At 44.3% G+C, this 27,314-nt stretch overlaps 1 protein-coding gene across 4 annotated transcripts in view; it reads left to right on the forward strand.

Annotated features, from left to right (window-relative positions):
• Positions 1-26,603, forward strand: part of CERT1 (ceramide transporter 1) — a 298,892-nt gene extending 272,289 nt beyond the window's left edge. For all 4 annotated transcript variants that reach the window (XM_063963825.1, XM_063963826.1, XM_063963827.1 and 1 more), the window contains 4 exons: positions 7,644-7,772; positions 7,967-8,096; positions 23,342-23,479; positions 24,066-26,603. In XM_063963825.1, coding sequence (XP_063819895.1) covers positions 7,644-7,772; positions 7,967-8,096; positions 23,342-23,469 — 387 coding nt within the window. In that variant the 3' untranslated portion in view covers positions 23,470-23,479; positions 24,066-26,603. The remainder of the gene's footprint in view (positions 1-7,643; positions 7,773-7,966; positions 8,097-23,341; positions 23,480-24,065) is intronic.
• The last annotated feature ends 711 nt before the right edge of the window (positions 26,604-27,314 follow it).

Here is a 27,314-nt window from a genome sequence, read left to right on the forward strand (position 1 = left end):
GCTTGGGCTGATGCATTGGAAAGTGATTTTTCATCAGCTTCTAGAGAGCAAAAATTTTATATAGCCCATATTAACAAGCGGCAGTATTCTTGGAAGAAGCACCATTAGATATGGGTACTATTGCTTCTAGGGCATCAGCCTCCACAATAGCTGCTCACAAAGCAGTTTGGTTATGTACATGGAAAGCTGATTCAGAATCCAAGAAGGTTTTGGAATCTTTGCCTTTTTCTGGAAATATTCTGTTTCATAAAGAATTGACAGATATTCTGGAGTCAGAAGCAGACTCCAAGAAGGTCAAGTTTCCTTCCACATATAACCCCAAACCTAGGGGTCCGGTTTTCCGGCCCTTTCGGTCTCAAGGAAAACCAAAGGGAAAAAGTGATCGTAAGCAGCCCCAATACAATAAGTTTTTGGTAAGTCAAAAAAGCATTGGGCTACCAGAGGGCCGGCTTCCAAACCAGAAGATAAGCCATCAGCCTGATGGTGCGGGCCTCCTCCTGGGGGATCCCAGAGTGAGGGTCCGACTTCTTCAGTTTGCACACATCTGGCGACAATCTACAACAGATGCCTGGGTGCAAGAAGCGTTATCTCTAGGTTATGTTTTTTCCTTCAAGAAGCATCCTCCTCGAAGGTTCTTCTGCACCAGCCCATCTCGGGTAGAGACAAAGGCCAGGGCTTTGCAAGAAGCAGTCAGGAGTAGTCATTCCAGTACCCCCGGCACACAGGGTTTTTACTCCAACCAATTTTTGGTCCAGAAGCCAAATGGGTCATTTCGGCCCATTCTCAATCTCAAAATGCTAAACAAGCATATTTGGGTACCGAGGTTCCACATGGAGACATTGCGCTCCATAGTTTTGGCCATGGAGACAGGGGATTATATGATATATCCCTTGATATTCATGATGCTTACCTACATGTTCCTATAGCACTGTCCCATCAGTGTTATCTCAGGTTTGCTATCTGCCAGCAGCATTTCCAGTTCCAGGCCCTACCCTTTAAGTTAGCCACGGCCCCCAGAGTATTTACCAAGATTATGGTGGTTATGGCAGCTTATCTCCGCAAGCAGGGGATAAGAATTTTTCCATACCTCGATGACCTTTTAATCCTGGCACAATCACAGGAATTGCTCCTGTGCCATCTGCAACAGACAATAACATGTCTCCAGAGGCACGGGTGGCTCATAAATTGGGAAAAATCATCTCTGGTGCCGTCACAACGGATGACTCACTTGGGGACTGTACTGGATTCAGGTCTGCAGAAAGTATTTTTACCTCGGAAAAAGATATCCAAGGTACAGTCACGAATTCAGGACTTGTTACACAGTCAGAGGATATCCATTAACGCAGCCATGCGAGTGATGGGGTCGATGGTGTCAACATTCGACATGGTGGAGTATGCACAATTCCACTGAAGACCTCTGCGTCTTATTCTGGTCAGATGGAATGGAGTACATCAGACAATAAATAAACAGACGATGGTACTTCCAGTAAAGGTAAGAAAGTTATTAGCCTGGTGGCTACAGACATCCCATCTAGACAAAGGGAGACCCTTTCGGATATCCGATTGGGAGATCCTGACAACAGATGCCAGTCTTCAGGACTGGGGAGCAGTGTCCGGAAAATTATGGTTCCAGGGACAATGGACAAGAGAAGAAAGTTGCCTGCCAATAAACCTATTAGAACTTCGGGCCATATACATGGCACTGATTCAGGCAAAGGATATTCTTCAGGGAAAACCAGTCCAGATCCGCTCGGACAATGCGACGGCAGTAGCGTACCTCAACCATCAGGGAGGAACTCGCAGTCAAAAAGCAATGAAGGGTAAGAGGTAAGTCACATAGAGGTAAGTCACATACTAAAATGGGCAGAACTCCATCTTCCAACCTTGTCCGCAGTGTTCGTTCCGGGAGTCCTAAACTGGGAAGCGGACTTTCTCAGTCGACACACTATTCAAGCAAGTGAATGGGCTCTACACCCGGAGGTCTTTTCAGACTCTAATAGACAAATGGGGGTTGCCAGAGATAGATCTCATGGCGGGTGGTCTTCAGTATGCGGACTGTCGGGATCTCGGCGCACAATATACCGGCGCTGCAATCCCGACAGCCGGCATACCAACATTTTTTCTACCTCGTGGGGGTCCACGAGCCCCCTCGAGGGAGAATAAAATAGCGTAGCGCGCCACCGTGCCCGCAGCGTAGGCGAGCGCAGCGAGCCCGCAAGGGGCTCATTTGCGCTCGCCACGCTGTCGGTATGCTGGCGGTCGGGCTTCCGGCGCCGGTATGCCATACTACACCTTTCGTGGCATCCCGTCTGAACAACAAAGTGCCCGCATACGGGTTAAGAACAAAGGATCCCGGAGCGATCTTTGTGGACGCATTGTCGGTGAAATGTGACTTTCATCTGGCTTATCTGTTTCCTCTGATCACCCTATTACCCAGGGTGGTGAGGAAAATAAAGCAAGCAAAGTGTGCCGTGATTCTAATAGCTCCGGCTTGGCCCAGAAGGCATTGGTACACAGATCTGCAGAGAATGTCGATGGATGCTCCATTTCTGCTCCCTCAACGTCCAGATCTACTGATGCAGGGTCCCTGTTATCACAGACATCTGGATCGACTGTCTTTGACAGCGTGGCTCTTGAAACCTCTATCCTAAAGTCAAGAGGATACTCTAAACAGGTAATTCAAACAATGCTCAGAGCAAGGAAACCTTCCTCAGCTCGTATTTATCACCGAATATGGCAGACCTATATTCATTGGTGCAGTAAAGGAGGTATGGACCCGAAATCTTTAAGAGTTTCCAGAGTCCTAGCATTTCTCTCAGGCAGGCATGGATAAAGGTTTGAAGGTGGCTACCTTGAGAGTGCAGGTATCAGCATGGACTGTATGGTTCCAAAAGAAAATTGCCAATTTTGCAGGATGTGCGTACTTTTTTTTTTTTTTTTTTTTTCAGGGAATGCTGCGCATTCAGTCTTCCTTTGTTTCACCTACCGCACCATGGGACTTAGGTTTAGTCCTGAAAGCACTTCAGTTTGCCCCATTTGAACCACTTAACAAGGTGGATCTTAAATGGTTGACAACAAAAGTACTCTTTCAACTGGCTATAGCATCAGCTAGAAGAGTATCCGATTTAGGAGCGCTGTCATGTCGTTCCCCATTTCTAATTTTTTATCACGATAAAGCAGTTCTTAGAACTAGGTCTGGGTACTATATCTATGAAGAAATTGTAGTCCCGGCTTTTCAGGTATCTGGACTTTCTGCGGGAGATGCGTCGCTGGACGTAGTCCGTGCATTAAGGATCTACGTGGATCGTACCAGTGCCATCAGAAAGACAGGGATTCTCTCTTCATTCTCTACGGATTTCACAAGAGAGGATGGCCTGCTAATAAACAGATGCTGGCAAGAAGGCTTCGAATTACTATTTCAGAAGCATATTCTCAAGCGGATCTCCCTATTCCAGCTAATGTCTCTGCTCACTCTACTCGTAAGGTAGGTACTTCATGGGCAGCACAACATACTGCTTCAACAGAACAGCTATGTAAGGCAGCCGCATGGTCTTCCATTCACACATACATTAGACATCATGCTTTGGATACTTTTGCTTCTCATGACTCGGAATTCGGGCGTAAGGTTCTCCTGTCCAATCAGGAGCATCCCCACCACTAAATTGCTTTGGGAAATCCCATTGTTATCCTGTGGACCCTGCCAGAGAAATATACGTTATGGTAAGAACTTACCATGGATAACGGTATTTCTCCTGAGTCCACAGGTTCCACAGGGATCCCACCCTGACGCACCGGATTTGAGGATCTTTCTACTCACTAACCTCTTCTTTCTTGTATGGAAGGGTGTGCATGTGTGTGCTTATCGCCTGATTAGGGCTCTACATGATGCTCCTGCCTTGTGCTTTGGAATACAACTGATTTGCCTGAGCCAGTGGGTGGGATATATGGACAGGCCCGTTGGATCCTGGGAGGCCAGAAAGCTTTTGATCGTTTGGTGCCAATCCGCTGTTGCTCCATAATATACCTTTGTTATCCTGTGTAACCTGTGGACTTAGGAGAAATACAGTTATCCACGGCAAGTTCTTACCATAACGTATATTTTTGGCATTATACTGTAATTTCCACACTCTTGACCATTCCTCTAGTCTACCTAGATCCTCAATCACTTGTTTTACCCTACGTGGTGTGTCTACCGTGTTGCATACCTTTGTGTCATCTGCAAAAGAGGCATACTTTCCCTTTAATACCATTTGCAATGTCACCAATAAAGATATTAAAAAGCACTGGTCCAAGTACAGATCCCTGGGGTACTCCACTGGTAACATTTCCCTCCTGTGAATGCACTCCATTTACTACAACTCTGTTTTCTATCCTGCAACCAAGATCTTATCCATTCAATAATCCTAGTATCCAATCCCAAACTTCCAAGTTCATTTAGCAGTCTGCGATGTGGAACAGTGTCAAAAGCCTTACTAAAGTTTAGATGAGCTATATCCACGGCTCCACCTTTATCGATCACTTTAGTCACACGTTTAAAAAAGTCAATAAGATTTGTTTGACATGATCTCCGCCCAGTGATTCCATGCTGTTTGGGATCCTGTAAATTGCTGGTTTTGAGATAATCTACAACTTTCTTTTAAGAGGGTTTTACATCAATTTCCATACTACTGATGTAAGACTTACGGGTCTGTAGTTGTTTGCCTCTTCCTTGCTTCCACTTTTGTGCAGTGGGACTACGTTCGCTCTTTTCCAGTCCTCTGGAATTACTCCTGTAGCTAATGACTGGTTGAATAATTCTGTCAATGGTGCTACCAGCACCTCTAAGTTCTTTTAGTATCCTTGGATGTATCCCATCTGGCCCCATAGATTTTTCCACTTTCAGCTTTGAGAGTTCTGTTAGGACCATTTCCTCTGTAAATGTACTACTTTCATTTTCCTGAATATCCCTGCAACTTAACTGTGGCCCCTTCCCCTCTCTTTCAGTAGTGAATACTGAGCAAAAATAATTAAGATGATCTGCTATTACATTGTCTCCCTCAACAAGACTCCCAGTCTCTCTCTTTAGTTTTATAATTCCGCCTTTTGTTTTTCTTCTTTCGCTTATATACCTAAAAAAAAGTTTTTCTACCTTAACCCACTGACTGGGCCATTTTCTCCTCAGCTTGTGCCTTTGCACATCTGATTACCTTCTTAGTCTCCTTCTGTCTAACAAGATATATATCTTTGTCTTCATTATTTTGTGTCTGCTTATATTTCCTAAAAGCCATCTTTTTTTTTCTTTGACAATATTTGCTGCTTCTCTCGCAAACCACACTGGTTTCCTTTTCCTTGTGTTTTTCATAACCCTTTTGATACAAGGGTCTGTTACCTTTAATATTGCACTTTTTAATGTTTTCCACCTCTCCTGCACTGCTTCCAATTCCTCCACTCTGCCAAAGAATTGCTTACACATTTTCCTATCCCTACAAAATCAGCCTTCCTAAAATCCAATACCTTTTGTTTTTGTATGGGACGAGTCAGTTTGTCTTTATGCTGAACCATACTGCTTGATGATCACTGGATCCCAGGTTTTCACCCACTTTTGCGTCTGATATTCTGTTTCCATTTGTAAGTATTAAGTCTAATATTGCGTCTTTTCGAGTGGGCTCCCTCACCATACACACACTGCATACTCACCACTGTTGCAGAAGCCCCCGGATCCCGACTGTGGATGAAGAAGACACTGGTTCGGAATGTGAGGAATTACTAGCTAATTACTAGCTAAGCTAATTGGAAACTTCCAATCGCTTAATTAGTACTCCCTAGTTCCTGGGGTCTCAGAGCAAGTTCCAGTGATTGTTTCCTAAAATGAATATTTAAAATTAATGTGCGTGAAAAAAGACGTTATTTCTATAGACACCACCGCGTACCATTTTCTGTCCCGCAATTGAATAGCAAAACCCTGTGGCTGCTGGAAAAACCCTGTGCTGCTGTGTTTTTTTGTTTTTGTTTTTTTCCCACGTGCAATTGGGTTCCTCCTCTAATTTCCCCAGTGCTTGTGGAAATATACACTGCTCAAAAAAATAAAGGGAACACTTAAACAACACAATGTAACTCCAAGTCAATCACTTCTGTGAAATAAAACTGTCCACTTAGGAAGCAACACTGATTGACAATCAATTTCACATGCTGTTGTGCAAATGGAATAGACAACAGGTTGAAATTATAGGCAATTAGCAAGACACCCCCAATAAAGGAGTTGTTCTGCAGGTGGTGACCACAGACCACTTCTCGGCTCCTATGCTTTCTGGCTGATGTTTTGGTCACTTTTGAAAGCTGGCGGTGCTTTCACTCTAGTGGTAGCATGAGACGGAGTCTACAACCCGCACAAGTGGCTCAGGTAGTGCAGCTCATCCAGGATGGCTCATCAATGCGAGCTGTGGCAAGGTTTGTTGTGTCTGTCAGCGTAGTGTCCAGAGCATGGAGGTGCTGCCAGGAGACATGCCAGTACATCAGGAGACACGGAGGAGGCCAACAACCCAGCAGCAGGACCGCTGCCTCCACCTTTGTGAAAGGAGGAACATGAGGAGCACTGCCAGAGCCCTGCAAAATGACCTCCAGCAAGCCACAAATGTGCATGTGTCTACTCAAACGATCAGAAACAGACTCCATGAGGGTGGTATGAGGGCCCGACATCCACAGGTGGGGGTTGTGCTTACAGCCCAACACCGTGCCGGACGTTTGGCATTTGCCACAGAACACCAAGATTGGAAAATTCGCCACTGGCGCCCTGTGCTCTTCACAGATGAAAGCAGGTTCTCACTGAGCACATGTGACAGACGTGACAGAGTCTGGAGACGCCAAGGAGAACGTTCTGCTGCCTGTAACATCCTCCAGCATGACCGGTTTGGCAGTGGGTCAGTAATGGTGTGAGGTGGCATTTCTTTGGGGGACGCACAGTTCTCCATGTGCTCACCAGAGGTAGCCTGACTGCCATTAGGTACCGAGATAAGATCCTCAGACCCCTTGTGAGACCATATGCTGGTGCGGTTGGCCCTGGGTTCCTCCTAATGAAAGACAATGCTAGACCTCATGTGGCTGGAGTGTGTCAGCAGTTCCTGCAAGACGAAGGCATTGATGCTATGGACTGGCCCGCCCGTTCCCCGGACCTGAATCCAATTGAGCACATCTGGGACATCATGTCTCGCTCCATCCACCAATGCCACGTTGCACCACAGACTGTCCAGGAGTTGGCTGATGCTTTAGTCCAGGTCTGGGAGGAGATCCCTCAGGAGACCATCCGCCACCTCATCAGGAGCATGCCCAGGCGTTGTAGGGAGGTCATACAGGCACGTGGAGGACATGCACACTACTGAGCCTCATTTTGACTTTTTTTTAATGACATTACATCAAAGTTGGATCGGCATGTAGTGTGTTTTTCCACTTTAATTTTGAGTGCGACTCCAAATCCAGACCTCCATGGGTTAATAAATTTGATTTCCATAGATAATTTTTGTGTGATTTTGTTGTCAGCACATATTCAACTATGTAAAGACCAAAGTATTTAATAAGAATATTTCATTCATGCAGATCTAGGATGTGTTATTTCAGTGTTACCTTTATTTTTTTTGAGCAGTGTACAATAAATAGATATCTGTTTGCAGAGAGTGTGGCCAGCTTCCCAACGCGATGTCTTGTACTTATCTGCAATCCGAATGATTCCAGCTGCTAGTGAGAATGAAATGGACACTTGGATTGTGTGCAACTTCTCCGTGGACCATGACAGCGCTCCTGTAAGTATACTGCTCTCCAGGACGTGCTGTGGGCAGAAGCGGTGTGTCTAAGTGTGATTACTGATGCTCTGCATGGATTTGGCTATTTTCCGGTTATAAATGGAAAGGAGTCTAAACAGTAACCACAATAATTGCGACTACAGTGATGAACGTACAACATTGTAACATTTGTGTTTTACTGATTGTATTATTAGCTCAACAACCGGTGTGTTCGTGCCAAAATCAATATTGCCATGATCTGTCAAACACTGGTTAGTCCACCGGAAGGCAACAAAGAAATAAGTAGAGACAACATTCAATGCAAGATTACCTATGTTGCTAATGGTAAGACTCTCTATATGTTAACTTTCCATTTCTGTCTAAACACAGCATAGGGAATTAGTGCTGACATAGACCGTAATAGCCAAATTCAAGAGGCTTAGCTGGAAATATGTCATTTTCTTTCTTGACTTTTAAAACACACATTACAAACTAAACCAGGCCTGACCTACCTGTGGCTCTCCAGCTGTTGTGAAACTCCAAACTGTGGCAGGGCATGCTGGGATGTGTAGTTTCACAACAGCTGGAGAGCCACAGGTTGGCCAGGTCTGAACTATGGACAGTACAGGTAATAAGTGTGCCTTAGGTGTATTTATACAACATAGAATACAGAATTACCGTGCAAGTCCATCCTCTCCACTGACCCCAGAATGAGCTATACTGGGATTCATAGATCCTAGTTCTCGTCTGACTCCGGGAGATTGTGGACTCCTCTCTATATAGTCTCCAATGTTGCATTGGCTCTTGCCTTATCCGCCTTCCATTAATTTATTTAAAGAAAAATTGTTCTTCTTAAAAATAGACTGGATAGAAGCCTCACTCCATAAAGAATCCAGAGTCAAGAAATTCTTTAAAAACTGGGATAAGTATATCCAGTCCCAACCAAATTATATTAAAAGCCTTATAACTACATGTTTTCAATCCATGAATTGGGTCCAAACCAATGTGTGGATAAATTCCACACTTTATTCATGAAGCGTGTACTCGAATCCACTGTGCTTTGTAACATAATTTGGCTCGCCTTGCCTGCTGGTCCTGGGTTCATTACATTGTCATTCTCCTTAATTATCACTCCCTCCCTTTATTTTATGCACCCCTCCTACACCCTCCCCTTCCCCTGCTTTCCTAACTTCCATCTTTTTTTTTTTTTTTCTCTCTTTTCCATACTACTTTTCATTCCTTTCTCTTGTATGAAAGTTATACGAAGTTCACAAACATTTACTCGCTTAATGCTTAAGTTTCATATCTAGGGGTATATTCAATTAGCGTCGGATCCATTCCGACATGTATTTGTCGGAATGGATCCGACAACCCCTATTCAATCTCATCTCAATTCGACTTTTTCAAGTCGAATTGAGATGAGGGACGCAGAGGAGGAGAGGGGGGGCGAGCTGCGGGGAGACCAACGGGGACAGCCGGCGGGCAGATGGAGGAGATCAGCGCTACAGTAGCGCTGCAGCAGGATGTCGCACAGCAGCCCGACCTCAGGCCAGTGTCCTCCCTGCTCCAGCAAGCGTGACTTCACTTGCTGGAGCCGGGTGGAAGCTGCCATGAGCGGCGCAGCTGTGACGCATCCTGCTTCAGCGCTACTGTAGCGCTAATCTCCTCCATCTGCCCGCCGGCTGTCCCCCCGTCTCCCTGCGGCCCCCCCCCCCCCTCTCCTCCTTTCGGGTCCCACATCTTAATCCGACATTTTTTTAATGTCGGACTGAGATGGTCGAAATGCGTTTTTGGTCCCGTTTTCGACACAAGCACGTGGATTGGCCGCTATTCCGCCGATCCACGTGCTTTTCGACAAGTTGAATTCCTCGACTTGTCGAATCACGTTTCGACCTTAAAAAGTCAAAAACTGACGTCTTTTCGACAGACAGCAGTTTTCGACACCAACTGAATATACCCCATACTTTCTTCTACATTATGAAAATACAGACATAGGGTGACAATCGATTATACCACATACTCAAACGACTGGGGTGCCGCAGGACACTTGCAGGGGTGGCTTGGATTGTTGGTCTTGGACCAATTAAACATCTTTATGTTCAATGTACTGTAATAGGCAAGTCCAGTGCTGGTGGCTGGCAATCATAAAATGTGGACAAACAAAAACAAATCCTGTCCCGTACACCATAACTGAACTTAATGATGACTTAAACACAATTTACATAATATTTGTTTCTAAATTTATCAATAAGAAACATTTGGCCTAGGGGTGCCGTGAAAAATATTCTGATGCTCGAGGGCGCTTGGATTCAAAAAGGTTTGGGAACCACTGGTGTAGCCTGTTTATAATTTATTTTTACCTTGGATGACTATGTCCTACAGATATACCTTTTGCTCTGGATTTGTTAACACTCTTTGTGTTTATAATTCAAATGAGCTTTGTACTTGTTATCCTAAATCAAAACACTTAAAAAAAAAAAAAAACCCTTACCGTGCAAATAATACAAAAAAGTCATTACCGCTATTCAGAGTATAGCAAAGCTGCATATATAATATTCACCCAAAAAAAGAGGAGCCAAAATTCCTATATGCCTCCTATTTGTGTAAGTGCCTTCTCCTATAAGGAATAAGTCATTGCCTAGTTCTATTCCAGATGCAGCTGCCTAGTAGCATCTTCTGTAGAGAACATATTTATACATTTCTCTTTCTCTCTCTCTCTCTCTCTCTCTCTATATCTCTATATCTCTGTATATCTGTATCTCTCTATATATATATATATATATATATATATATATATATATATATATATATATATATATATATATATATATATATATATAATCACGAATAGTCCTGCACTCGCATCAATAATGTTAGCAACAGTGCGGTGCTACCTAGTGGGGATCACCTTCAACGGGTGGACCTACAATATTTAGAAAGAGTCCAATAGTGTGGAGGTGCACTTGTCAAGTCAAGAGATCTTCAGCAGCATCAGTTTTCACAATAACTTTATTTCAGACATATCGGGCTTATTGTAGTCGACGTTTCGATCCTCAGTGTAGGATCTTTATCAAGACAAGCTTCCATATATAAAGAATAATAATTTGAAAGCATCACAAACTGATTACTACAAAAAACAAAAACACAAAAATCAATATACGTACAAGAACAAAAACAAACATAGATTGACTACCAGGTCCCAAACACTTATTACAACAAAACTCGATTCACACCCTAGGAGGGTAAGCGAGAACAGTACCACAACTCTTGTCACAGTTCACCGTGAATAGAGAACAACACCAAGTGTGTGAAACTTAATGGGCTGAAGTAAAATGTTCAAAGCACACAATACAGTACCACTAACCAACAGCACCAGTGTGTCAATAAATAGTACGATAATGCACTTACTCAAAAAATCAATGTGTCGTATTTAAACAGTATACTGGCTGTAAGGCTTAAAATTCAAGCACCAGGTAGGGAATCTGCAGTGATGGGTCAGAAATACATATGTATGTGTGTATATATATATATATATATATATATATATATATATATATATATATATATATATATATATATATATATATATAATGTGTATAGAAAGGCCACCAATAGACGTACGCAAACAGTAATACTCACAAATGCAGTTACTCAAACTCTCAATCATAGAGCACATCAGACAACCGAAGTAATCACTGTAAAAACAGTAGCATAAACAAATATAACAATTACATAGAAACCTATATTGTTCTATTTTCAAGTCAAAAAAGGTAATTCAGTGCTCACCTCTGGGAGTCAACTCTAACCAACAAGTCCTTTACAGCCACACCACCAGGAAGTAGGTGGGGTGCCCTTATATACCCCACAACCGGAAGTATACTATGTGCATAAAACACGGGTCCTACCCCATGCTCACATGTGCTGAAATAAAGGTACCAAGCACACCCAAACATATGCAACCTCCTACATATCAGTATCAACCAGGGGACGTACAAAGTACGGTGTCAAAAACCTGATAAACCACTCCAAACAGTTCATCGCGATGCCTGTGGAACGCATTGCGTTCCAGCTCGCGGAAACCGGAAGTTCGATGCGCTCCGGTGTTAACTCAAACGGATGCTGTCTAGGCTCAAAAAAGATCACAAGGCGCTGACAGACAGCGCAGGGCTACCAACGTACACACAATGGTTAGGTGAACCTACAAAACATGCGCAGACGATGCACATGAGAGTATCGTTCAATATGCGCTCAAGAGCCAGGTAACCAGGGGTCACCTGCGGTCAACTCCGCTACACTGTATAAACTATGCTGAAGGATATTGTTACATAAAGAAATAATAAAGGAGGTGTCAGAACAGTCATAAATAGAACGTACTAATAAATGAATGAATGCTGCACCTAGTCCTATAAAAACTGACAAATGCTGGAACCAAGTAAGAAATTATCACACTCAGGGTGACTGTGGTCAGAGAAGGATACTGATGTAAGAAAATTAATATTTGGGACCTAGAAGTCACTGCGTACAGACAAAAAAAATGAATTAAGAAAATTAAGAAAAACACAAACAAATTGATATCAAATATAAACTATACAAAATTTATATGGCACAGCGCAGTATGGTTAGCATAAACCTCTGATGTAAATTTTGCATAAATGGGACATCTCCCTGTCCTGCTAATTAATCAGGTAATCTATATCAATGTTAATTACATACTGATTAGTTTTATTTAGATATAACCACTGCTGTGCCACCAGTGGCTAAAAATACATGGTCAGTATAGTATTCCACATTATCTCCAAATACCCAAACATCACCACTTATTTTGGTCACTACATATGAATCACTCATGGATATGTAATTCATAGGAAAACATTCATAGCCGAATGTTCATTCAAGCCTTTGGGTGAAACTGTGTTCAGGTGCGAAATCCGGAAACTCTCACGTTTACGCAAGGCTAGAGTACGGTCCCCCCCCCATATGGTAGTGGTAGAACCCAGTCAATTAACCTACATTTTAAGTTCGCAACTTGATGTCCTCTTTGTAGGTAGTGTCGAGCTACAGGCTTATCGGAACTGCCTGTTTGAATTGCCTTTCTGATGGACAAACGGTGGTTAGCCATTCGTTCCCTGAAACACCGGGTCGTGAGCCCTACATAACACAGTCCGCAAGGACATATAAGGGTGTAAACCACAAAGTCGAGTTTACAATGTAGATGAAACCTGATTTTTATGTTCCTACCAGAGTGTGGATGGGGAAATGTAGGACCGGTGAGGAGAGATCTACATGTGGTGCACTTTCCACATGAAAAGCATCCCGGTTTACTACTCATAATCTGGAGGAAGTTCAATTTGGTCTCGGGTACCAAAGTCGGCCTCATCAACATCTGTCTTAAATTCGGTCCCCGCTTATATGCCATCATAGGTGGATCCATATGTGTAAAGGGTAACCCTTGGTCAGACTTTAAGACGGGCCAATGTTTGCGCAATGTTTTTCTCGTGAAATGTGCGTAGTTATCAAACTTAGTCGTAAAGACCATACGGTTATCATTAGCGGCAACCCCTGTTGCATTACCACTAAAGATGTTTCTAGCTTTGCGTAAACAATTGCCAATCACTTTAGATGAGTAACCTCTCTCCCTAAACCTCAGCTTCATTTAATCCGTTTCTCCCTTGTTGATCCATCGTTGTTAATACGCATTACTCGCAAAAACTGCGAGTTAGGTAAGTTATCCTTTAACGAGGGAGGATGGAAGCTGCTGGTGAACAAGGTGGTATTTCTATCGGTTGACTTTCTATATAGTGATGTGACAAATACACAACCCTTGATGGATACAGTCACGTCGAGAAAGTGGATCGAATGATAAGAGCTTTCACACGTGAACTTAACCGGACTGTTGAGTGAATTGATGTTACTAACCATCTCAATAAAGGATTCATGCGTGTATTCCCAAATCAGGAAGACATCGTCTATGAATCGTTTATAGAAAGAGATTTTAGAACCATAAATGGGCAGGATGTAGGTATCTTCAAAGCTGGACATATATAGATTGGCATATGCGGGTGCCAGGTTAGAACCCATAGCCGTACCTGATTGTTGCAGAAAATATGAGTCTTTATATTTAAAATGGTTAAGGCCCAGAACAAGATTGGTCAGTTCTAACACATATTCAGTTGGTACATTACCAACTGGACTTCTGGTAAGTACCTCCTTGATTGCTTCCAAGCCTTCACTGTGTGGTATGATCGTGTACAGTGATTGTACATCCATAGTGGCCAAGAGGCAGTTACCACTGGGTACATCAATCAATCCCAATTGATTAAGAAAATCGCTAGTATCGCGTATATAGTAACATAGTATCTGAGGTTGAAAAAAGACAATTGTCCATCAAGTTCAACCTATTTGTGGTCTCCTATGCATGATGATTTGACTAAAATTTCTGCTGATGCTGCTGTCAGCCGTTGCATTTTATCCCTATTTATAGTAACTATAATGCATGACTATGCACCATACCCCTGGATATCCTTATCCATTAGGAATTTATGTAACCCATTCTTAAAGGTGTTGACAGATTCCGCCATTACAACTCCCTCGGGCAGGGAATTCCAAACACGTATTGTCCTTACCGTGAAAAAGCCTTTACGCCGTATTGTGCGGTATCTCCTCTCCTCTAACCTAAGCGAGTGTCCACGAGTCCTCTGTGTTGATCTAACCAAAAACAGGTCCCGCGCAAGCTCTGTGTATTGTCCCCTTATATATTTGTAGATGTTGATCATATCCCCTCTTAGTCTCCGCTTTTCCAATGTAAACATGCCTAGTCTTTCAAGCCTTTCCTTGTATTCCATCGTCTCCATGCCCTTAATTAGTTTGGTCGCCCTCCTCTGTACCTTTTCAAGCTCCAGGATATCCTTTTTGTAGTACGGTGCCCAGAATTGTACACAGTATTCAAGGTGTGGCCTCACTAGTGATTTATATAACGGGAGTATAATACTCTCGTCCCTAGCATCAATACCCCGTTTTATGCATGCTAATATCTTATTAGCCTTCTTTGCTGCAGTCCTACTTTGGGTACTACTGCTTAGCTTGCTATCTATGAGGACACCCAAGTCCTTTTCCAGTACAGAATCCCCTAATTTTACCCCATTTAGTAGGTAGGTGTAATTTTTGTTCTTGTTACCACAGTGCATTACCTTACACTTGTCTGTGTTGAAGCGCATTCTCCATTTGGCTGCCCATGCTTCTAATTTAACTAAGTCGTTCTGAAGAGACTCTGCATCCTCCTCTGTATTTATAGCCTTACACAATTTGGTATCATCTGCAAAAATTGACACCATGCTCTCTAGACCTTCTGTTAGGTCGTTAATGAAAATATTGAACAATAGCGGTCCTAATACTGAGCCTTGCGGCACACCACTTAGCACTTCAGTCCAAGTTGAAAAAGATCCATTAACCACAACGCGCTGCTCCCTATTATCTAACCAGTTTTTGACCCAAGTGCATGTTGTGCTTCCTAGCCCTGATTCTTGTAGCTTGTAGATAAGTCTCATGTGTGGTACAGTAGCGAACACTTTGGCAAAGTCTAAAAAGATTACATCCACGTCTTTACCCTGATCTAGGTTTGCGCTTACTGTTTCATAAAAGCCAAGTAAGTTGGTTTGACAGGATCTGTCCTTCATAAACCCATGTTGATTCCTTTTAATGACCTTATTGACTTCAAGGAACTTCTGAATACTATCTCTTAGAATACCTTCCAATACTTTCCCCACTATAGATGTAAGACTAACTGGTCTATAATTACCTGGTTCAGCTTTACTTCCCTTTTTGAATATAGGCACTACTTCCGCTATACGCCAGTCTTTGGGAACCATACCTGATATAACTGAATCCTTAAAGATCAAAGATAGCGGTTTTGCCAGTTCAGGGTGAAGCTCCATTAGAACCCTTGGGTGAATACCATCGGGCCCTGGTGATTTATTAATCTTTAAATGTTTTAATCGGTCACAGACTACTTCCTCGCTTAATAAGTACCTATCAGTGGGATATTCTCATTGAGATTGTGTCAGTCCCTGAAATGGGTCCTCTCTAGTGAATACTGTTGAAAAAAACTCATTTAGTGTGTCCGCTATGTCATTATCATTTTTGCTTCAGCTATGACAATTACTCACGTGTGGCTGTAGTATAGAATCCACCCACATGGCTATAGGTTGTCACAATGAGCCTTCGGCTGCGATTATTGGTCGCCCCAGTGGCTTGGTCAAAGTTTTGTGAAGTGTTTAGATGATAGGGCACTTGGGCTCTTCTACACTCAAAAAGTCAAAGGTGTCTTGATCAATCCAACCACACTCCAATCCTCTCTTAAGACTCAGATCCATGGTCTTTTTAATCGAAGGAATCGGGTTGGTCATGACCCCTGCGGTATGTATTAGTGTCCGCCAATTGGCGACAAATCTCCAAATCGTAGTCCGTCCAATCTTGGACTACCACGGCACCCCCCTTGTCGGCAGGACGTATTACGATAGAGGTGTCATCCCTTAGTTTCTTAAGTGCCGTTCTTTCACCAGGGGTCAGGTTGTCAAAGAGGTGTGATGGCTTTAAATGCTGTACATCATTATTGACTAATCTGAGGAAAGTCTTCATGCTTGGATTATGAGAAATAGGGTCAGATTTTGAGCTTTTTTTAAAAGGTTTCTTATCAGCAGGTTTGGACCGACCCGCGAAATGTTCCTTCAGTCTAAGATTTCTCCCAAACCGTTCTTGATTGACAGTTCCCTGAAAGGCTTGGTGTGGAAACGTCGGAATGAAAGACAATCCTCTGGCAAGAAGACTTAATTCAGATTGGTCAAGTGTTCATTTAGATAAATTAAATACCTAATCTAGTTTTGCTTCCTGCGACCCCTTCTTTTTACAATGACCGCCCCTCCTCGTGTATGTTCGATGTTTCGCGAGTCCCCGTGGGCTGGTGGCAGGCCTGTGGGTCCCGTGGCCGAGTCTAAAACATGGGAGGAATTACTCTGGTGTGTGTCAGATACATCCGTATCTGAGGTGGATATAGATGAGGCAATCTCACGCGGAAATGGAGCCTTTCTGCGTTTCCTGTAGAACCGTCCAGCCCGATCACCCTGTTGCGGATTGCTGTTGCCTAACAGCCACCGGTATACGGTGTGATTTTGATAATCCACTGTTACCGTTGAAAGTTTCTTTCTTTTAAATGAGGTGAGTTCCATCCTATACGCGTCTACTTGTGACTGTAATCTGTCTAACCAATTAGTACTCTTATCGTCACGTAATGTGGACAGGGATATAGTCTCAAGTTGTTCTATCTCAACCTTCACCTTCTTGAGTTCACTACCTACTTCTTCAATCACAAGTATTAAAAGGTCAAGCGAGCACTTATTTAAGATAGAGCACCACCTACTGCAGAAGACGGGGTTGTTTCTTCCTAACATGGGTACATTGTTTACCCTAAAACCCCGAGGTATCAATTTACGTCTGTGATATTCTGACAAAAATTGGCCGTGAAGCAGTAAATCCACTTCACAGCGTTTGAGTCTCAGTACCCTATAAAATATATCTGCAGAGGATTCGGCTGGTAGGGCATCAAAATCTAGTTCATCAAATAAAACTCTCAATGTCGTCATCTGTAAATGAGATAACCCCTTGCTCGGCCTGAGAAAGAAGACCTTCATCAAACAGGCACGAACCGCCTTGAGCCATACCCTGAAGGTATCTGGTATAGATGGAAAACTTGACCAGTCAAAGAAAAAACATACAAAATACAGACAAATTAAAAGAACTTAAAATTTAGTCCAAACACAAAAATGTTCTAGTGATTGTCACTTAACCTATATACATTCAAGCAATGGGTGTCAGGAAATATGGAATAACCATACAATATATATAACAATATAATATATAAAATTCCTATATACATCTATTGTGTAAGTCTTGGAGTAATCCTTGACTTCTCCCTCTCCTTCACACCACACATTCAGCACCTCTCACAAACCTGCCGTTTTCATCTAAAAAATATTTCCAGGATCAGACCCTTTCTGACCCAGGATGCTACTAAGACTCTTATCCACTCACTGGTCATCTCCAGACTGGACTACTGTAATCTCCTCCTGACTGGCATTCCTGACAAATACCTCTCTCCACTCCAATCTATCCTCAATGCTGCTGCCCGGCTCATTTTCCTCACCAAACGCACTACGTCCACCTCTCCTCTCTTACTAGACCCTTCACTGGCTCCCCTTCCCTTTCAGAATCCATTTCAAGCTTCTCACACTTGCTTACAAAGCCCTCACCCACTCCTCTCCCATCTACATCTCTGATCTTATCTCTCTTTACACTCCCACCCGTCCTCTTCGCTCTGCTAATGCTCGCCGACTCTCCTGCCTATGGATTACTTCCTCCCACTCCTACCTCCAAGATTTGTCACGTGCTGCATCACTTCTCTGTAATTCCCTACCTCTCCCCCTCAGACTCTCCACCTCTCTACAAAACTTCAAACGGGCTCTCAAGACCCACTTCTTCACCAAACCCAGCCAAATCTCATCCTAAACCTCTGTTCCACGCTCTCTATGTACCCCATCTGTCTCACCCCTGTCTGTCTACCCCTCCCCTTTAGAATGTAAGCTCTCACGAGCAGGGCCCTCTTCCCTCATGTGCTTACCCTTTTCTTACTTTAATAATAATCTTCAGCTGCACCAAATCCAGCAGTCCTCTGCCACCTGATACTTATTCCAGTGTCATCTGCTGATGTAGCTATGTTTTTTTACCCTGTACTTGACCTATATTGTCGTCAACTGTAAGTTGCTGTTTTCCTGTTTGATTATTTGTTTATGTACTCTGTAATTGGGCGCTGCGGAACCCTTGTGGCGCCATATAAATAAAGGATAATAAGTGCCTTCTCCTATAAGGAATAAGTCATTGCCTAGTTCTATACCAGATGCAGCCGCCTAGTAGCATCTTCTGTAGAGAACATATTTATAAATTTCTCTCTCTCTCTCTCTCTCTCTCTCTCTCTCTCTCTATCTATCTCTATATATATCTATATATATATATATATATATATATATATATATCTCTAATCTCCTATATATTAGCCCAACTCTGTGATTCTGTGCCTGGCCGTAACGCTAGGTGGAGTCACAGGGCTGGGCGGAGTCACCTGCTTCTGCCGTGTCCCAGCACAACACTCCCTACACATAGCCAGGTGGACAGCGCCAGCAGTATCAGCCACACAAACCGGCCACCATCAGAGGGAAACACCCCACCGTGCACGGTACCACAATACACACCCACACCCCACCCTTGGTTTTCCCCGCAACACACAACGCACCGAATCCTCCTTCCCCAACACCTGGGCACTAGCTTCCACATACAGCCAGTGGCGCAACACACTGGCCGGGAACCCACTAACCCCTGCACCACCAAAACCTCCCTTGACAACCCCCCGTCCCCAGCTCCCACCTCCAGCCACTCACGGGCAGCGCTGGGCGGGAGCCGCCTGACACTCGCAACCCCGACAGCCTGCCTCCGCAACCACCCCGTCCCCAGCTCCCACCTCCAGCCACTCACGGGCAGCGTTGGACGGGAGCCGCCCGACACTCGCAACCCCAACAGCCTGCCTCCGCAACCACCCCGTCCCCAGCTCCCACCTCCAGCCACCGTCCCCAGCTCCCACCTCCAGCCACTCACGGCCAGCAGTGGACGGGAGCCGCCTGACACCCGCACCCCCCGACAGCCTGCCTCCGCAACCACCCCGTCCCCAGCTCCCACCTCCAGCCACTCACGGGCAGCACTGGACGGGCGCCGCCTGCTTCCGCAACCACCCCGTCCCCAGCTCCCACCTCCAGCCACTCACGGCCAGCAGTGGACGGGAGCCGCCTGACACCCGCACCCAGACAGCCTGCCTCAGCAACCACCCCGTCCCCAGCTCCCACCTCCAGCCACTCACGGGCAGCACTGGACGGGAGCCGCCTGACACCCGCACCCCGCAAACCTGCCTCCGCAACCCCCTCCCCCCCCCCCCCCCCCCCCCCCCCAGCTTCCACATGTACACGCTGCCCAGGAGCCGCCGGCATACGCTGCTCTGGAACTAAGCCACACGTACATGCCGCCCACCATCACCCCGACTACACGCCGCACCTGCCTCTCTACCAGCCTCCGCTGTCTGCTGCCCCCAGACCCCTCTAATGCATGTGGCTTACCCTACCTACCACCCCCACCCCACGGACACCAAACATCCCCCAATCTAACACTGCTACCACTTCTACCTCACACACACACACACACACACACACACACTTACCCCTCCCTCCTCACACAAAACACCTTGCCCATCTGGACTACACCACTGCCCAAGAACAACCACTCCTGCACCAATTAGGGTCAACCCAACACAAAACACACCCAACACTACTTTTAACACACATACCCACAACCACCTTTCTAAAACCCCCGCACACACCCCAAGACCATCACCCACCCCCCAAATAACACCATACCGGCCAACCACCCTCCACAAATACAACACCCCTCAAATACCCCCTGCACCCCAGCACAACCGTAACCATCTGACTAATCCAGACCCCCCCCCTCCCCTTCCGTCTCCTCCCCTCCCCTTCCCCTGCACACATCACAAACCCACCAAAACACTCCACCATGCACCCACCCATCTTATGTGCACCTCCTCCACCCATGCAAACTTCAAACCCCATCCACCTCCCACCCACATCTGCATCCCACACTGCACCTCCGGTCACCACCACCATCCCTCCCCACTACGCAACAACATATAAAGCCACTCCACACACTTGCCCAAGCACCATAAATCACAGAACACCACACGCCTAACTAGCCACCCCTTACAAGTAACAGTCCACCACGCACCTTCCCTTCATAACCCTCCAAAAAACAACCAAACACCACCCTAACTCTATCGCACACCCACCTCCCTCCCTCTGCAACCAACTAATTCGCCCAAACCATCAAAACACCAATGCCCCGACAACACTATCCTAAAGGCACTAATTCCCTAATTCCACCAGCAACAAAAAAAAAAAAAAAAATTACACAACCAGCAGTACTTTTCACAAACACCCCCACACCCCCGCAACCACCTGTACAACACCCCCCACACCACAACCCCATCCCACAACCCCATATCTCCCACACACCCTCCACAACTACAATACCCATCCAACACCCCCTGCACCAAAGCACAAGCTTAGCCATCTGACAAATCACACCTCTGAACATAAACCTCACCCACCCACAACTTCAACACACTACACCCCCCCCACTACAATTAAACCACCACACCTCACAAACACATCCATCTACCACCCAAGCACAATACCGAACACACCCCTTCCATAAATACATCCCACCTTGCACCTCAACACAGCCTTCCACATTCCCCTAGCCTACTCACCCCCCATCCTCCCATGCACACACCACACGACCCTACACACCTCACCCTATCCAGACAACCCTGCGCCTTGGCACCTTTACACACCCTACCCCTTATCCACACACCTACAACTCCGCCAAGTGCAGTACCTCAGGCCCCCTCCACCAACCTCACCCCTAGCCCAAAGTATACAGTGACCGGACCACATCCACCGTCCAGCCTTACTGTGGTCAGCCACCAACCACAGCTTCTTACGGACAGACAGCCGTATCCATGTACCCCTTCACACAAAACATTCCACCAACCACAGTCCTTTCACCCCCCTCCACAATGTACACCAAAGCCGCCCTAAACCTATTACATCCAACCTTTCAACCTACCCTTAACCCACATACACCCCCATCAAGTCCCCCTTGCACATGCCATAGACACACCCTGCACCCCCTCTCAACCTACCTGCCCGCAAACCCTTCCTCACACACACACACACACACACACACACACACACACACACACACACACACACACACACACACACTTTACCTTCACCATCCCTTATTGCCATCCCTCCCAATGCTAACCACCCACCACTCACATCATGTACACACCACATTTTCTTCCACCCCTCAAAAACATCACCCCCATCCGCGCACGCCCCTTTCCCAAAAAACCATCCTCCACATCCACCTCACACAATACCATCCCACTCTGCACACTGTCACTACCTACATCATAAAACACTCCCACCACAAACAAACCCCTACCCCTCAACACAACCCCACCCACACCTTCAACTCACCCACCTCCACCACATCCCCTGCACCTCACAAGCACATCCCACATACAACCTAACACTCACCATCCACACAGACACCACCCAACCATTGCCCCATACAACTGACCAGCCCATTCACCATCCCCCTACAACAATCCCCACCCTCCTTCCTAAATTACAGCACACTACCCCAAATACCCTACATCATCCCACCACACTCCCCATGTGCAACTCCCCCACTTTCCAACACCCTCCCATGTCCCTGTGTACCCCACAAACACAAATCCAACAAATACAATTCCTCCTAGCACCTACACCATCCCTTACCCCTTGCCCCCTATATACGCAGTCACCGGCCCCCATCCATGGGTAAGCCCATACACGCTCATTCACCCTCCCCAGCATCTTACCAACCCACAGCCCTAACCTACTAACACTCACACCACCACACCAAACCCATTACCATCACCATCATCAACACTCCAAACACAACCCCCACTCTCCCTATCACATACATCCTCAAACCCTAACCCACCTAACCAACCCACCACACTCACAACACCCCCTAACCACTTATGAACACCCTGCCAAATGCTAAACACCCTCTCAACCCACCTGCACACCACACATTCCTCCATCACACACAGCACATCAGTTCCCCCTTCAACAGTTCCATATCCCCCCTGGCAACCCTTCACCACTCACAACATCCACATACCCCATTTACAACACCACCTCTGCACCAACATCCCCGTCCACAAGACAATTTTACACACAACCATCCACCACACACACCACCTACAACACCAACCCTCCACACAACCAGTCAATACCACAATCACAGGGCAACACCAACACACACACACCTCCACCTCACTACACCCACCCCCTTTCACATTCAAACAACACACCATGTACACTGTTGCCCCACACTCGCACAACGCACACATGCCCAGCACCCACAACGCCTCACACTAACATCCACCCAACCCCCTTGCCCCATCATTGACACACAGCTTATTCAAATACACCACCCCTCCACCTCCCCCTAAACATCAACAAAACCATCAACCTCCGCCTACCCCACTCCTCCCATGAACACTACAAAGCCATGTGAAACTCCACCACCCATTACTCTACACCTTCACACCTTACGACGGTGTGAAGAGCGCCCGTAGGGCGCGATGATTCACCTAGTATGTATGTATGTATGTATGTGTATGTGTGTGTGTGTATATATATATATATATATATATATATAATTTATTTATTTTTCCTTTCTGTCTTTCAATAATGCACTTAAATCTTGTAGTATCGTAAATAAACTTAATACATGCCATTTGCTTTCTATAATGTTAGTGTGATTTTATTTTACTAATGTGCATTGTTTTGTTTATTTAGTGAATCCGGGAGGGTGGGCTCCTGCATCTGTACTCCGAGCAGTGGCCAAACGTGAATACCCCAAGTTTCTTAAAAGGTTTACTACATACGTGCAAGAGAAAACCTCAGGGAAATCTATATTTTTCTAACCATTGCCAGGTGAGAGCAGCTTCTGTGCACAATACCTTGGTAAATTCAAGTGGAACTGAACAAATATCCAGTCTCCTTCATTTACCATAATTTAATGAAAATACTGAGGCATGAAGCACAGTGTACTATAGCTCATTTAACACGTTATAGTGTGTGCTACACCAGTCCTCATGAAACAAGATTAGACCTTTCTTCAAGATAATTATTTTGGTGAAAGATAAAGTAAGAAGACATTTTTAAGTATTTATGTGCAGTGTACAGAACCGTAAGATACAGGTCATCAGATAGAGAGCAAAAATAAAAACATCATGAAGTTTTTTGTGGATAAGTTGATTGTACATTTTACATTGATGGTTTTTATGTAGGTTAGTGATGATAGATCTGCAAGAAAGTTCACGTCTTTCAGAATCACTTCTGTTCTCCTAATCGGCTATAAGCTAGCCTTTATTTTTGCTCAACTACAAAGGCAGGGTGTAGTCCCCTGCACTAAGAGCCATGTTGATGTCCCTGATCTATTATCCACCCCTGTTGTAAAGAATGAACCTTCTTCTTGTGCGCTGTGCTTGACTGGAGAATATTTTCTCTTTCTGTGCAGTGAAATGAAGAGGCAGTGAGAACATTCCACATTGGATGACTGTGAATTACACCTCCAACATGGAACCTGGGATCGTCAGCCTTTTTACATACTGTCCTGAGGATAATGAGGAGTCTTACATGAGACTGAATTGCAAACACTAGCTGTCTTCTGCTAGGCCTTCTCGCTGAATTAGAGTGTAAATTATAACTACGCGCTGAAGAAGAGATTTATATATATTTTTTTTTCTTTCCCTTTTTCTATTTGCTTGCTTCGAATGGTCATGGGAAACAATTACTGTAAGGATCGAGGCTTTAAATTTTCTACAACAGTAAACAGCTTACCTACCATAGGCCTGTAAACGTAATAAAGCCATAACTATCCTGTGTTTCTGTGCATGTTTTAGGTTGTGATATTCATGGACAGAAACACACGGGTGTTTTTAAAGGTTGTCTTAAGACTGTTGGTAAAAAGATATTGGGGTTTGTTTTTGTTTGTTTTTTTTGCTAGCTTCTTGCTAGCTTTTGTGATGGTAATAACTGAGGGCTGTTATAAGCTATGGCTTTGCCTTTCCTTGTAAAATTCCAATGAAGATTTAAAACATCTGAAGGAGTTCTACATTGTAAGAAAGCTTTATTTTATTTTTTTCTCTCTCCAGAAATCTATATATTTCTATTTTGTATTTTAGTTGTGTGAATAACTTAGAGCAAACATTGTGTTCTAGAATTTGATCCAGAAATTTCCAGATCCGTTTCTTGAGTGGTTAATCTGCTTAATGACACCTGGGTCCTCACTACATAATTCTTACATACAAGCCCTTAATGTGTGTTCTTCAGTTGAATGGATTCTGTGTTTTTGCACTAGCCTCTCGATCTGGTGTGACTTGAACATTCGCACTTAGGGGCCTGTCAACTGCACTGCTGGGAGCGGTTTGTGGGCGGAGCCACTCTGCAGCTGATCGACATGCTAGTACCTCACACTCCAGTGAGGCCACTAGGGTCTAGTAAGCGGATTGGCTGCATAATGAGCGAGTCCACACTATGGCTGCTTCTATAGTTTGTAAGCGATGGGTACATTTTAAATGTTGTGTGAATACAGGCTGTAGACCAAGAGAAAGTACACCTAGCACTCAAGCAGTTACTGAACTGCAAATCCTTTTTAATGGCCATAAACTTGATTATAACACATGGTCCAGAATAATTCTGAAAGACTGAAAGCTGCTTTTTTCCCCCTCTCTCTGTACTTAGTTTAAGGTTTATATTCTGCTTGAGTGATCATAGAAAAAAAAATTGATTTGCACCACAACGTTTCAGAACGTCCACCAATAAGATACTGTAAAAAATTAAAAACACTTACATGTGTTATATTGCTGGGTAGCTGAGTGCAAGCTTGTTGAACATTTACTCAGTCGTCCTCTTTTCTGACATTTGTTAATATTATAAAAAATTGGGACATAAAATGGTAACATGTATATTATGGAATGTTGGGGCTTCATGGCTGTTGAAAAGGGAGAGTCGTGAACTTTGCATATTGAGGTTTCTTGTTAATCTATTTGTTTAATTATTGTTGAATGACAATCTTGATTCTTACAGAATATGGAGGACTAAAGGCTTTGGAAGAAAGGCCTGTGTTCATGTTTGCAAATCTAGCGGTCTCCTGATCGTCAGTGCAGTTAGTCTTCAAAGTCGAATTGTCACCAAGCGGTGGCTATACGTTACCCCACAGTCTTAGGTCTGATGTCTGCACCCTTCTGTATATTCCGGTAATGTTCCTCTTCTGGAAATGCTGATTTGATGGTTGTTCTAATATGAGATTTGGCACAGAAATAAAATGTTCCTGCCCTGGTTGATGATGCAATATATAATAATCACAATGTTTGCTTCCCCACCCACCTTAAATTCCTCACTCGGTAACGGGACATTAGGAATCCTGACTAACTTGTCCATTCCATTGATATCTGTCTCGTACATCAGTTACAGATTTTTTTTTATTTTTTTTTCAAGTTTGCTAGAACTTATAATCAACAACTACCTACAGGTGTTTTCTGCTGTGGGAGGAAAGCGCCCTGTCCACTCCATGCTGAGTAATTTATTTGTTCTACTCCAGACAACGCACATAAACATATATTGCCTTACCACTACAAAGCTCTGTTCAAGGATTGATCTAGAAGTGCCTACGTGGTAAGAAGCAGATGACCAGAACCTAGGAAACTATGGCATCAAACTTTTCAAAAATAAGAAAATCGTACTCAAATACCAAAACATTGAATAGCCACTTATTGGTTATGGAAAACAGTTATAAATATGAATGTTGGTTATTTTCGGTTGCTATTGTGGATGCAAGTAACTTTGGCACTTTGAGTGATGGAAAGCCTGCTGTGCATTCAACTACAATGCATTGCAAAGCTGTTCAATGCTTCAAGTGCTGAAATTGAAAGCTTTATTTTAAGAAGGCTTATGAGAAGTTTACAAAACAATATATAATTCTTAATATCATTAGTTGCATTTGCACTAAATGTGTTGTACTTTTGCTATTCTGTAAATAAACGTATTACACTAAGATGTCTGGCATTACTGAAATCATTTAATAATGTAATATTGTAGGGTAAACTATTGGTACTGTTTTTTTTAAATCAAATGCATTTTGTATGATGTCAAATTATATAATCAAACCAAACGCACGTGGCACTCAAGGTCTGATTTACAAAATGGAAGTCATCCAGTTCAAATACTTCATTTAACCTTAATGATTTCTATTTTGCTATAAGATAGTCCACTAGTGCCCCTGCGTTTGGTCCGATGTGGATGATATCTGTTGATAGGGCACTAGGGCAAGTATTTGGCCCTTCTCAGAAAAGCCTGAATTTCCACTGGTCATGGATTGAACAATGTTCATGGAACATCCCTTTGAGATTATTGCCTGGGTTGACATGATTCACATGGGGCTGACATTCATGCTGTGATTCACCCATTTCTCCAGCAGGGTCCATAGGTTATCCACAGGAGAACAATGGAATATGATGAAGCGACAGCGGATTTGCACCAATCGGTCAAAGCTTTTCCGGCCTCCCAGCATGCAGTGGGCCCGTCCATATATCCCCGCCTCCTTGCTTGGGCAAATCAGTTTTTTGTTTGGCGCGGCAGGAGCCAGACCATGGTCAGAGGGCTGCTGGTTTTAGCAGCCCTAAGCTTTCTTATTTTATTTTTATAATATTATTATTTTTTTGAGTGATTTTTCTAAACAGCGTCTTATATGTACCTTAGAAAGAGT

This window comes from Pseudophryne corroboree, chromosome 1 (genome assembly GCF_028390025.1).
Source record: "Pseudophryne corroboree isolate aPseCor3 chromosome 1, aPseCor3.hap2, whole genome shotgun sequence".
Classification (NCBI taxonomy): Eukaryota; Metazoa; Chordata; class Amphibia; order Anura; family Myobatrachidae; genus Pseudophryne; species Pseudophryne corroboree.